General features: G+C 40.1%; 1 protein-coding gene across 3 annotated transcripts in view; it reads left to right on the forward strand.

Annotated features, from left to right (window-relative positions):
* The first annotated feature begins 1,116 nt into the window (after positions 1-1,116).
* The window catches only part of Usp25 (ubiquitin specific peptidase 25), a 104,664-nt gene continuing 91,036 nt past the window's right edge, over positions 1,117-14,744 (forward strand). For 2 of the 3 annotated variants that reach the window (XM_070030491.1, XM_070030492.1), the window contains exon 1: positions 1,117-1,621. In XM_070030491.1, coding sequence (XP_069886592.1) covers positions 1,577-1,621 — 45 coding nt within the window. In that variant the 5' untranslated portion in view covers positions 1,117-1,576. The remainder of the gene's footprint in view (positions 1,622-14,744) is intronic. The other variant, XM_070030493.1, reaches the window with a different exon arrangement.

Below are 14,744 nucleotides of genomic sequence, written 5' to 3' on the forward strand. Positions count from 1 at the left end.
GGGACTCAGTGTTCTGTTGTATTACTCCTGAAATTCTTACGCCCAACCACTTAACAGCATTTTAAGCTTTTCTGGCAAGTATGTTTTGGATATAAATAAAATAAAATTTTAAGTTGTCAGAGTTAAAAGGAGGCAAATAAATACGGGTATTCAAAGAAAGGAAAGATGGCTGAAGGAATCCAAGGGGCAAATCAAACATGGTTGCAAAGTACAGAGAATTCTTACAGAGCCTTTATGCTTCAGTATGATTAAATAAAACCAGATAATATTTCAGAGCGCTTTCCTATTGCTGGGTTTTCCTTACAATTCCATATACAGTCAAGAATTCCATGCATGTTAATGGTTCGCTTCATTTGGCAACTGGGATATTAGAATGACGTATCATCGAGGCCGTGGTTCTTTTGTAATGTTTGCCTTACAGGTCTTACTCATTTCTGTGAAGTCTTAGGTAAATAAACTTTATTTCCCAGGAGGCTAGCAGTGACTGGCACACATTGGAATACCTGGAGTAGACGCAAGCTGCACCCCAGGATTCGTTAAGGAGAAAAGCACGTGACTGTAGGGACTTTTGACAGCCCCTTATTTGGCTTTTCTCTACGGGCAGGTTCACCGCCGGTGAAATTCCTAGAAAGGCGAGTGGATGGAAGTAGCTACAATCCTGGACCCTGTCAGGTTTCCGTGCCTTTGCAGGTAGGTAGAACACGATTGTCTTGGAGACACTGGGCCAATTGGGCAATAAGACAGATCCGGGACGCAGGTACGAAGGCACCCCCCCCTCCGGCTGCAGCTGGGAAACGTGGGGGCCCCCCCAGAGCCCGATCCCCCCGCCTCCTCCCATCAGACGCCCAGAGTAACCTGCCCCAAGGGCGATCTGGGGCGCCGCGCCCTGGCTTGGCCACACCCCAGAACACCAGGCCTCGCCCCGCCCGGACTGGCGCGGAGAGGGCGGGACCAGGAAAGGGGTGGGGCCCCGCGACGGCCCCGCCCCGACCTGTCGTCCCTGGGTCACAATGTAGGGTTAGGGCGGCCGGCGGGCGGGGCGGCGCGGGGGAGGAGCCACGGGGCGGGGGCGGTGACGGCGGCCGGGGGGGGGGGAGGGGAAGGGAGGAGGAGTCGCGGAGGGAGGAGGACAGCGCCATTCCGGCCGGCCGCTCCCTCCGTCCCCCTCGCTCCCTTCCCCCCCTCCCCCCGCCGTGGCCCCGGCACTGCCCAGCCCAGGAGCGCGCGAACGCGTGACGCGGCTCGGCTCGGCTCGCGCCTTCCCGCGTGTCCCGCTCCCGGGGTCCCAGCCGCCCGCCCATGGCCCAGGTCGCGGCGGATAAGCCGCGCTGAGGCAGGTCTCGCGGAGGCCGTGGGGCTGCGGCGGCGCTGGTGGTCCTCGCCGTCCGCGCCGCTCCGCCCGCCCGCGGTGCCCGCGGTGCCCGCGCACGCCGGCCGCCATCGCCTGCGCGCCTGGCTGGCGGGGGCGCTGTCCTCCCCGGCCGTCCGCGCCGCTCCGCGGAGCTCGGCCGAGTGGGGCCGCTGGGGCCGGCCGAGGCGCGAGCAGCCGGACGCCGCCGCCGCCGCCGCGGGGGCCATGACCGTGGAGCAGAACGTGCTGCAGCAGAGCGCGGCGCAGAAGGTGAGGCGCGCGCACCCCGCGCTCCCCCCGCTCCTCCTGCCCGCCGTGCCGGGGCCCCGGGGCCCACCCCACCCGCGTCGGCACTCGGCTGCCGGGGGCTTCCTCCTCCTCTTCCCTCCAGCACGCCTCACGACCACCCCAGCCTTCAGCCCCCGGGAGTGTCGCGCCCGGCCGGTGCCCGGCTCTGCGCGTGGAAGTGGGGTGTAGTTGGTGGGGAGGTGTGTGTGTGTGGGGGGGGGCTCCGTCACTCCCCTGGGCCGATTGTCTCCCGAGACAGACCGCGCCAGGTAGGCGCCGTGGTGAGCCCTCGCTCCGACCGCGCTCGGTGCCCGCAGCCTCTCCTCCCGTTAAACTTTCTTCTCCCCGACGCCCCCCCCCGCCCCCTCAGTGGTTTTCGGGGTTGTTTTTAAGAACAATGCCGGTTGTCATCCCTGTGAACACCGCTGGCGTTCCCGATGGCATTCCAGGCCTGCCGCCGCCAGGAAACCCACCCCTGGCGAACCACCTGCCCGCCTCGCCGGGCAGGTTCGCCGCGGCGGCTACGGGCCATCCACGGGGAGGGGGGGGTCGTTTCTTTTTTTTCTCTCATTTTAAAGTTTTTCCCCCCCTCTGCAAATATTGGAACCTATCTCCTTAGCAAAGAGATCTTTTCCGGCTACGTTATTCCACGAGTCCTCTGTCCCCGAAGTTTGACCTTGTTTTGTCATTTACCCTCTCTGCTCCGGGGTTGGATCGTTCACCCATTCCGATGGTCGTTCACTTAAGTCAAACTTTTTTATTTTTTTAAAGTCTATTTCTGGAACACCAAGGCTCTCGCTTTTCTAGATCTTAAGTGCACTAATCATGGCTCCAAGGAGTAGTAGTTGTGTATGACTTGATTTTTTGTTTCCCTCCCCCTTTCCGATGTAAAGCATTTTGGCCAAAAAGAAACATTGCCTTAGTTGTGTTGGTATTGGAGGCTTACTCAGGTGCTTCGTGCACAACCACTGAAACTGTGCTAACTTACTCGAGTGAGTAATGGGTGCCCCACCCTGATGTAGTTTTGCCACCTGGTAGTAACTAAAGATACTCTAAAATTTTGGAAACAAGGACAGTGCATTATTTAAATTTAAGTACTTTGGCAAAGTTGTTGGAAAAATTGAGATTGTTGCAGATTATTGCAGTTACATTCAAGATTGGATAATGAAGATAAGTTTACCTCCTAATCCTGCATGTGTATTTTGAAGACCTTAATCTTTGATGTTGAGTGTATGGTAGTTACAGACTTAGGGAGAATCATGTGGTCATATAACTACCAAGTAACAGTTTAAAGCTTCGGCAGCATTTTGTTTATGCTTCCTGTTCTGAGTTGTATGCTAACGGCTATTTATTTCAGAAGGGAGAACGTAGCTCCGGTTTTTCACATCTTTTAATAAGCTTAAACAATGGCAAGAAATTTATGAATTTGTGGGTTTTTAAAATTGACTAAACCAGCTGGACACTGGTGGCCCACATCTGTAATCTCAGCAACTCAGGAGGCTGAGAGCTGAGGATGAGAGTTTGAAGCTAGCTGGGGCAGAAAGGTCTCTGTGAGACTCTTACTCCAAAATTAACCATTCAAAAACTGGAAGTGGCACTGTGGCTCAAGCGGTAGAACACTAGCCTTGAGCACAAAAAGGCTCAGGGACAGTGCCCAGGTTCAAGCCCCACAACCAACACAAATAAATATACAAAAATTGCCTAAACTGAAGTATTGAGTCAGATATGCTGACTCTTGGGTGGTTCCTATGTGTCTGCATAAAATTGTCCAGAATCAAGTTTCAGAAAGTGATCTTGGTTTTAGCAAGTCCTGTTTCTTAGTGAGTCCCTTCCCTACACAGAGGCAGTAGTCTTTATTGGAATCACTGTATAGATGCTATTTTTAATATGTTGTATGTGTGATTTAGGTCATTTCATTGATATTGAGAAAATGTTTTTAGAACAACATGTGTTTATAGTTTCATCATGATTCTTGTGCTTAAAAAAAGAAAAGACTGATGTGGCTCAAGTGACAGGGCCTACCTACAAGCTGCCTATGAGTTCTAACGCTAGTGTTTAAAACTGAAAACTTAAATGTGTGTTGTTGTTGCTTTCTGTGTTAACAGACTATTACTTTTTTTTTTTTTTACAAGTACTAGAACTATTAAAATCATGTACAAATTTATTAATCCTTGAAACTATGTTGAAAGAAAGGAAGTTGACAGGTTTCAAACCACCCAGGTAGGGAATAGGAAGCAGATAGATTTCAAGTGAGGAACTAGGAAGTAAACTTCAAACTTGGAAAGAAACAAAAGTGAAACTATTTTCACTTTGAAACTTGATGGCTTAGGTAATGGATATTGTATAGCCAAACTTCTAGCTTGTTTTCTGCTCTCCCTGTTTTTCTCCTCTAAAAAGATAGCGTGTGTGCAGGTGTGCTCATAAATTTTAAGTTAATAAGCTACATTACAGTGGTTAAAATAGTTTCAAGGTTATTATTTTTTTAAATCTAAACCCTACACAAACCGTACCTAGGTCTTTTATTCACTGACAAAGAGGCTTGAGACATTGTATATAAAGAGATAAGAGGTTGTCTTTGCCTTCTTTGGTTGATTGTTCAAATTTGGTCAGGCCAGGGGAGAAAACTCCACAGACTGCTTTTCTGAGTTTGAGATGTTACAGGTGAAGTTAAAAACAGTATGAAGTATCATTAAACCTGTGGTAATTTGGATCTTGGACATGTATCTTCAGCTTTTGTGCTTTATGATTATTTAAGTGGAGAATCCTTAGATCCTTAGAAATTTGATATTCAAGCTCACTGTGAAGATTTTTTAGGGCAGCATAAGTTCTCTCCTCCCAGGATCTAGTTTAACTTATAGATGAGGATGAAAGCATCCTTTTGAGTTGAATAAAACAGGAAGTTCCTTAGACTGTTCTTTGTATCTAGTAGGACTCAGCCAGCATTTTTTTTCATGTAGTAATAGGTGGTTTCCTCCTATAGGAATGCATGTCTATTACTTGCCTTATTTCCCCCACTAAATTTCAAGATGTAAATATAAATGAATAGTGAAAACTTGAAACTGCATTCCTGCTAGGAAAATAGGCAGTGTGAGAGAAAAGACAAGATTTGGGGTAGGCTTAAAACACCTTTCTATGACCTTGTACCACTGATCAAATGCCTCTGAATCTTCTAAAGTTTTAAAATTAGAACAGACAAAAGTGACTTCTTTAGTTCTGTATGTTTGCTGGAGTTACAAGCAAGTATTCTATACATGGAAGATAAAGCAATTGCAGAGAATGTAGACAGGAATCTCATGAGTCTACCTGTCAGCTTTCATTTAATTCCATGGATGGTTAGAGTTAGATGGAAAGTATGCCACAAGATTAAACAAATACAGTTACCCCATTGTAACAATGAGACATACAAGACACTGTTAAAAACAAACTTTACAACTTGGGGGGGGGGATAGTAGGGGAAAAAGGAGGGGGTAACAATGCTGGATAGGAAATGTACTCATTACCTTACTCTTGTAACTGTAACTCCCCTGTACAGTATCTGCACAATAACAAAAAAGAAAAACAAATACAGAGTTAAAACAAAACCAGAAGAACAACACAAACTGGGAAGTTTCTTAGCTAACATGCAGATTTTCAAGTTTAGATATAATCTAATGTTATAAAATCATATAACATTTAATAGCTATATTAATTAAAGGTTACATGAAAGGGACATTCTATACTCTGAAAGGGTTGCAATGTTAGCATAAGACCTGATTTGAGCACAGAGATAGTGTTCTAGCTGCTTATGCTTTACTTGTTCCTTAGCCATAACTAATTTTGATTTGTATTCTAACATTATATCTAGCCTTCTTAATTCTGTTCTAATAAACATTTAAAAAATTTCTTCAGTATACCATTCTAACTCTTGTCATTGTACCTCTTTCATTTTCCATTTTAACTAAGTTCTAGAACACTATTAACATTAGTTTTTAGTTGTGTATTGTTTCATCATTATAAACTATATTACAGAGTTTCCTGATTTTATTTTTATTTTTGGTGGTACTGGGGTTTGAACTCAAGTTCCGTGTGTGTGTGTGTGTGTGTGTGTGTGTGTGTGTGTGTGTGTGTGTGTGTGTGTGTGTGTGTGTGTGTGTGTGTGTGTTTGAACTCAAGTTCCGTGTGTGTGTGTGTGTGTGTGTGTGTGTGTGTGTGTGTGTGTGTGTGTGTGTGTGTGTGTGTGTGTGTGTGTGTTAAACTATTATCCTTCTTGAGTAGCTGAAAAGACAGTTGCATGCCACTATGCCAAAACCTCAGCCTTCATTTCCTAAGATTTGTAAATGTTTTTAAATCTGATTTGAATTTTGCCCCTCCCCCCCCCCTTTTTTTTGCCGGTGCTGTGACTTGTATTTAGGGGCCTATTGATTACTTGGCTTCCTTGTCTAAGGCTGTTGCTCTGTCACTTTAACCATACTTCCAGTTGTGGGTTGTTTTTGCTTGTTAATTGGAAATAGAGTCTCTTGAGGTAGTATTAGCTGTGATTCTCTAGGCCTCAACCTCCTGAGCAGCTAGGATTATAGGCATGAGCTACTTACTGGTGCCATGCTCTAGATATTGTCTCATTTAAATGTCCCTCATCCACCAGAAGGCGTAGTATATTTTGTGTCCATAAAATAACCAAAATGATAGCAGATTAACGTACTTTTTACATATGACTGATCAAGTGTGGTCAAGAAAAACCAGACTGAATGTACTTAATGGAAGTGTTGAAATGAACATTTCAGATTTGTTATGAGGTGACATATCTTTGAAGTTGGGCAGTACTATAGGAAAAAAATGAATCAAACATTTGCTGTTCTGCACTGAACTACATGAATCTTTAAAATCTGCAGTCTGTACCCTCCCCTCCCCTTCCCTCCCCTCCCCTCCTCTCCCTGCCCCTTCCCTCCCCCTCCTATCTACCTACCTTCCTTCCTTCTAGTACCAGGGCTTGAACTCAGTCAGTGCATTGAACTTTTTCATTAGGTTGCTTGTGTTGCCTCCAGTTCATTCCTCTCTTTGGTTTACTTTATGGGTAGGATTTGTGATGTATCCTTCCTTTCAATTACTGATTTTTATTTTTGGTACATTGTTTAGGAAATATGATTTGTAATAGTTCTACGAATTTGTCAGCATTTTCTTTTTCTTGAGACAGTGTCTGGCTATATAGCCAGCTTCCCAATCTTAAGGTTCTAGGTATGTCCTCACGCTCAGCTGAATAACATTTTCTCATGTCCAAGTTCATAAGGTTTTAACAAACATTTAGTGTGGGCTTTGGGGGAATGCTTACCCAAACCATAGCACTACATTTGCTTTCCCATTTATGTTTTATAAATTTATATCTTTCTTTACTTTCTGGATGTCTGTTTGCTCTTTGGTGTACTTTTATGAACAGAAGTGATTGTTTGTTGTTTGGGGGCTGGCTTTGAACCCTGGGGCACAAAATCCTCTTCCTTTAAGTGTCCCAGGTATCTGAGACTACAGCAGTCTGCCCCTGCATCCTGATTAATGCATACTTAGATTTAATTTATTCTTATATGTAAGTAGTTTTCTTTATTATTTGAACTTTATTGCCCACTTTGTATTTCCTTATTGCTCTCGAATTAATCATCCATCCCCTCCCCTCCCTCTTCTCTGTCTCTCCCCCACCTCTTTCTCTCTCTCCTTCCTTCCTTACTTGCTTCCTTGCTTCCTTGCTTCCTTCCTTCCTACCTTTCTTTCTTTCTTTCTTTCTTTCTTTCTTTCTTTCCTTCCGCATTTGTTTCATTCTGCTTGAATTTTGTTTTAGTAGGTGGATAAATTCATCCTCCCCGATTTCAATTCAAGAACCAACAACTTTATTGAATAGAACCTTCCTCAACACTGAATCTATGGAAGTAATTTTTATGCTTATTTCTGTTTTTCTAAGTAAAGGGATAGCAGTGACTGTGTACTTTGAAATGTTTTATTGCAATTTTGCTAAAAGATGCTTCACAATAAACAGATAATTTAGATATAACCAAAGTTACTAAATAGGAACATTGAGAATAACAAGGTTAACTTTGACAGATGGTCAACTTTATTTGACTTCAGATAAAGGGATTACTGCATGTGTTCAGGATATTCTTGTAATATGTTACTAAAGTTTTGGAGTAAATTTTATTGCTGTTGCCCTCTGTACTACATCTGTTACCCTGGTAGTTAGTTGATAGCCATTCTCAAGTTGCCTAAGATGAGTCCCCAGGTTTGGATTACAGTTTAACCCCTTTCTCTTTCTCCCCTCCACCCTTCCTATCTTCATCCTTTCCTCATTCCCTCTCTTCCCTCAGTCTTCCTTCCTGTCTCTCTCCCCATTTCTTCTTTCTTCTTCCTTCTTCCACAGCTCTCTGTTTTTTTCCTCCTCTAGCTCAGAAAATGTAGTTTTAGCAGTGTTCTCAAGCTGCATATTATACCAAATAGGTTGTGTAGTTTAGTATAGAGCGGAGTACATACGGTGTAAATAAGAGGGAACGGTCATTGTTTACTTTGGTCAATGCCAAAATTTAGTGAACTTTGCCTTGTGAACATATCTGAGTGTCTGGCTAGTCCAGAGAGGAAGATGCGGCTGTGCATTGTGAAAACTGCTCTTGCAGATACCACATCATAGCATTTTCTAGAGTAATAATAGGGCTGCCCACATTTTTTAAATGTAAGCTTATTATATGAGCAGAAAGATGAGACTTATCAGTAGAAAACAGTGGCAAGTAGGTTGTACTGTTGAGCAGAATTCTGTGAGCTTTTTAGCCTTAAGAACATATATTTAAACTACAACTTTAATCTTGTGTAGTTAAATTGTGAACATACACAAGGAAATCCAGGGCAATGGAATTTTGCCATTAAATATACTATATTTTTCTGTGTCTTTTAACTGTGATAATTTCCTAATGTAGCAGTTACTAAAATGCTGCTTTTGTTCAGGAACACTAGCTCCTCACTTAGACCCATCAATTAACTAAAAGTAGGGTAAGAGCCAAGCATTCCAACCTCCACTTTATAGCTATGTGCTTTGTCTTGAGCCATTCTCTTCTACAGTTAGTTTGTAGCCATCTTAGAATCCAGGAAGGAATGGACCACCTGCTAGGTGTCAGAGATTTATCCTGACCCCTCTGCTCCCCTCAGGTAATCAAGGTATATCAGCTTCTCCAGAACTCATAGTACAAGAACTGAGAAAATAACCAGCAGATCACATCAAGAACTGGGGATGTCTAATAACTATGCACTTCTCTCCCCTTAGTTCTTTGTCTATTTAAACTGTAGCACATGTCTATCCTCTAAGCATGGTTGAAATAAAGTGCTGTCTTTCCATGATTAGACAATAAGCATATTATTATGCTTAATAATAAATAATAAATGTTCTTTCTTTGCCCTTCACCATGTCTCTTTAGCCATACCTAACATCCGGATATCTAAAACTCTGGTTTTACTAAGAATTAGTGTTTTAAGTTTCTGCTATTTTTTGTAAACTCCATCTTTGAGAGACGGTGTCTTTTCCCATTCATATATATTAACTACTACCAAATTTGTATATTCAAAATAAATGTAATCTTGCCTCCTCATATTAACTGTGGATTCAGGCTTTCATTTTCCCTATTCTACTAAAGTATTCAGTCACTAGTTAGTATCATGTCTCATTTTTTCTCTGTTTTAAGCACATTGAAAAGTAAATAATATGCCAGACCTTTTGGTTACATGTTAGTGTAGTCAGAGATACATATGCAATATTAGAAATTGTTAAGGGAAAGGTAGGATCTAGGAACGTCAGGGAAATTGTCACAGAGCAGATAATGTTTGCAATAAACTGCTGAAGATATATAGGCAGAGTGATGTTATTATTCTAGGCTAAGAAAAGTTATAAACAATGGATGACACTGAAACAGCAACTACAAGTAGCTTTATGTGACTGACTGTGGGATAATAAATTGATTTTTGAGGTAGATACCAGTGACTCATGTCTGCAATTCTAGCTATTCAAGAGGCTGAGATCTGGAGGATCTGGTTTGAAATCTGACTAGGCAGAAAAATTTGAGTGACGCTTATCTCCAGAATAATCAGCAAGATGCCTCACTGGAATATGAGTGCTTGTATTACATAAATGCTCAATATTGCTTTAGTATTCTATTACATTACATAAATGTTTAGTGTTGCTTTGGTATTCTATAAAAAGATAGGAAGAAACTTAACCAAAATTGGAATTTCTGCATTTATAAGACTCCATGGAAATGATATAGTATAATAAGATACAGTGGTATATGTCATTCATTTAAATGTTGAAGTTCTTTTAAGTATACTTAACTGGAAGTATGAAATACAACATACCTGAAACCACTCTTGGGTTACTACATTGGATGTGTTAAATTCATTTTGAGTGAAAGTCAGGCCTTAATGAATCTCTGAGGAGACAAAACCATTCGACTTCATAAATGACCTAAACTTTGCTTGATATGTAAGCGTAAGCAAAACTCTAGTGATTTATTGTAAATGCCAATATTAAAGAGACATACAAATTAAGCTCAATCAGAAGTCACCAACAAACTTGAATAACACCTGAAGGTTTTTCACCAGGATAGACTAAGAAAAGCAAAATTGTCTTTGCTTTACTTCTGTTTTCATCCAATGAAAGCCTCTTCTTGTGTTTCCTAGGTGGAGCTTCTGGTTTAGATCGGCCATTTATTGAGTAGTTATTTCACTGAAATAAATGCTTTAAAATTTTTGTTGTGGCTCAGTTTCCTTTTGAACATTTGATATGTTCATGAACATGTACATGAACCTTCAAGTAGGATTGACAACATCAGGATTAGAAAATAATGCCTGTGAAGTTCAAATATAGTGTAGGAAAGTGTAGAAAGTGTAAAACATTTGCTTATTAACTAGATTTGGATTTTTGTTCTCCTAATTACTAGTGTTTTTTGTTCTGTCGATGAGCTTAAGTCTTGTTCTATGGCTTATTGAATTCATCTTTACACACTCTGCTATATTCATTCTGTTCATAATGAATGAGCTCCTCATGTGCTAGCATTATAGTTGGTACCAGGAGTACACTAATGAGAGAAATAGTTCTGATCTGATGATAAGCCATACTGCATTATATATATCTATGGTGAGCTTGAAGAGAACTTTTCTAACCTTAAAAGAGAACAAACGAATGTGTGAATGTGCAGAGTTTTGTCTTAGTAAAGAGAAAGATACTTTGTGGATCCTGAATAAGCATTAGATGGAAAAGAAACAAACCTGAAGATCAAGGAGGGCTCCAGATAGAGATTCTGGCATGCAGAGGGCCTTTTCATATTAAAAGACAGCTCTGTAAACCAGGCATGGTTGCACATACCTGTAATTCCAGCTATTTGGAAGGCAACTAAAGGGTATAGGTCCAAGGCCAACCCAGAGAAAGGTTAGTGAGGCTCTCACACAATGAATTTGTGTGCCTTATCTCCTGTTTAAAGTGTCTGTCAGTTGACAGCCAGAGTATTATCAGAAGGGAAATTTCCCTTTACAAAGGATTATTATATAAATGAAATTATCTGTCAGTGAGTTTTGGAGATTTTTTGTTATGGTGAGAACATGAAATGAAACAGCTAAGTGATAGCCAGTACATATATAATTATTTGCAAAAATAAATATACTGATAGTGATCACCTTAAAGACAGTAGAATGAATTAAGACTTGCATAGGTGGGTAATGTGGAAATGCCTGCCCATTACTGCCTCCCAGTGTTTTCCTGCACACTGTTTTGAAGTTTAAGAATGCCATGTCATTTTCTGCCAAGTTTTTTTTTTTTTCTGTATTCTTAGAAAATTTGAAGGCTCCCTATCCCCTCTTTTCTCCTCTTTCTATTTTCTAGAGATCATTTTGAAAAGCTAGCCTTTTCCCTTAGGTATAAAAACCTTTGGCTTCCTTTTGTTTGGACTTAACTGAATTTCATTTATTTTTGGAAATTTATTTCAAGAAGCCAATGACTTATGAGTCATTCAACTCTTAGCACAGTTTTTATTCTGCCATAAATTCAACAGTGCTTCAGTTTTCTTTGACTGTTATCTGAATATTTTATGTCAATGGTGATTTTTTTATAATGAGTTTTTATTTTTCATGAAATCAGTCATGAAATCAAGAAAATATGGAGAGTATATAAGCTAGAGTTTCAAAGACCTAGTTTCATTCCTGTCTTTGAATGCACGCTAAAATCTGTTGAAGAGATTTTGATACTTCAGTAGCTACTTCCTAAAACGTGCGTGTAAGGTTTTCTACTAGAAACATTAAGATAGTCTTGTATAGCAAGAGCATAATAAATGCCAGTCTTCTTAATGTAAGCCAGTGATTGATTCCTCCTTTTTTGCATCCTCAGAAAATTGTATTGTTGCTAAACATGCTTTCTTTTGTCACAAATGAGCTTGCTGCATCTTTTTGCTTTACCTAGATAAAAATTATGAGAAGAGAAGCTCTTGAGGATTGGCAATCCTGGGCCTTTGAGTCCAAGTCCCCTAAGGCTAGATGGAAAGATATAGAGGTTTACATCTCTAAGCCTTGAGAGTTAAGGGCCTGGTATTCCAGGCTTTAGAAGCTATAGACTTAGGGCTCTCAATACACAGATTGGAGACTTATTAGACATTTCATCTTGCCCTTCTTGGTCCAGCACTAGGAACAGGTTGAGCCCATCCCCATTTACTTTTATAGGTAAGGAATCAATAGAAGGAGGACCTTGGAACTCAATAAAAAGAACAAATGGTATTGGGTGCATATTGGATCTGTAATTGCTGCTATAGGAAGAGAGATCCTTACATTTTTCTAGTTAAGGATCAGGATATATCACAGAGCAGAACTTTGGTAAAGTAGACAGTCCAGCTTTGAAAGACAGTAGGCTCTTTCAGCCACGAAAAACAAAACAGAAAGAAAGAAACCTCAAAACAGATTTTGCAGGCGATGAAGAACCAGATTTTCAAAGACAAGAAGATGCTTTACTATATAAGTGAAATGGCTCCCTCTGCCTTAACAGAATTTTTTTTTTTTTGATTGTACATCTCTGGAGCAAAATCTTTCCTTTCCCCCATCCCCCCAGTTCAGCTAAGAACATTCTTTCTACCTTTAATCCACCTAAGCATCTTCCCCCTATCTTTTGTTATCATTCAGTCTGAGTCACAACTTAGGAAAACTTAAACCATGAATATATATATATATATATATATATATGTATATATATATGTATCTGCTATTTTTCTAAGCAGTATGACTAGTAAAAAGTAAAACCCTAAAGAACTATAACAAGATTCCCAGGTCTTGCTTTTTTCTAAAATAAAATAGCATTCTGCACTCTTACCAGTGAACTATTGGTTATAACGAACCATCCTAAAATTCACTTGCATACTGAATATTATCATCATGCTCACAGACGGTTGCTGGTTGACCAACTGCTTCATTCTTCCAGCGTAAGTGGACTACCCAAGTCATCTTCTTAAGAGAGTTGTACATGTTTGAGGAAGCAACTCATGCAAGTATTGTTCTTTGTGTTAAGACACTGATGTCAGACAAAAATAAGGATTTGGCATGTTCTGTATAATCATTTCTGGCTCTATATTCAGCTTGGCACTTACTATGTGGGCATTAAGGTGGTTTTATACTGGTTGGTATTCTACCCTGTTAGCTTAATAAGATTTGAAAGATGTACAAGATGTTATGTTGAAAAACAAACTTTACAACTTTGGGGGAGGTAGGGGTCTCGGGTCAGGGATGGTAAGGGAAAACAAAGGAGGAGGCAACAATGCTTGATAAGAAATGTACTCATTACCTTGCTCATGTAATTGTAACCCCTCTGTACAGTATTTTCACAATGAAGTTATTAATGAAAATATTTGAAAGAGGTGACATTAATCATGATACATTGCATTTATAAACTTGCATGTTAAATGGCACCTTCTTTTACAACTACTAAATGTTAATAAAAATTATTTTGTAAATGATGAATATATACACACACACACACACACACACACACACACATCATTGTTTAATTCAAACTGCTTCTTGGTTCATTTACATCAAAATTATTTGATATAATTGCTCCCTAGAATTACACTATTGTCTTGGGGCCTGACTTTATTTTTATAATTAGACATAGATCAGCCTCTGTATATTAAGAAAACTCTCTGTAAGTTGAGAACTGTTTCTTTAGTGGAAGGACATTTGCATGGTTTCCATTTTTTTCCAGCATTTAAAAAATAATATCTGTGAACATTTATATAAATGACTTGTTCCTTCAGATTTCCAATTATCTATCTTAGATTCATAGTTGAAAAATTTGCCATTGAGGAAAATAATAGGGCTTTGTTGCTTGTCGCAGTGAGATTACAGGCTTCTAAAGTTTTTTTTTTTTTTTTTTAAATGACTAAGACATCAAATTAGCTGAAGAGAATCTCCATAGTATTTTTAACTGTATTTTTTTTTTGTCTTTTCTTTTTTGGTACTGGGGATCGAACCCAGGACGTTGCACTTGCTAGGCAAGCGCTTTGCCACTGAGCTACATCCCAGCCCTCCATCGTATTTTTATACGTCCTCAATTCATCATATAGAGTGCTGCCTAACTCAGTCATGAATCCATTGTTAGTTCCTAATACTTTTCTAAATGGAAATTGATAGAAAGTCGATAGGTTTAAGGACAATTTTTCTTTAAACCCTGTAAATTTGGCAATTTGATTGTTTCATTGAATTGTTATACTTTCTTAGATTTTAACATAACTTTGCCTAAGTATTTATTTATTGTACTTATTTATTATTTATTTTATTATTATTATTTATCTTATTTATTGGTTAATCTCAATTCAGCTCCTTAATAAGATTTTTATGGAAAAGATTTTCTTTTTCAAGAGTTACATGGATAGGGAAGTCTTTGACATTTTATTTTTTTCCCCTTCTACTTAGGACCTGATTTGTATGTTATGCATACTTAGCCTAATTAAGCATGTTTTAAAATGTACATTTTGCAATTCTGACTCCAATACATTTGAATGCAGAGTATTTTAGAACTTTATTTTGAAATCATTTAAAAGTTTGAACAAGTAATACAAAGAAATTCCATGAATAAATG

This window comes from Dipodomys merriami, unplaced genomic scaffold, assembly GCF_024711535.1.
Source record: "Dipodomys merriami isolate MVZ:Mamm:240054 unplaced genomic scaffold, mDipMer1.0.p SCAF_2, whole genome shotgun sequence".
In the NCBI taxonomy this organism is placed as follows: domain Eukaryota; kingdom Metazoa; phylum Chordata; class Mammalia; order Rodentia; family Heteromyidae; genus Dipodomys; species Dipodomys merriami.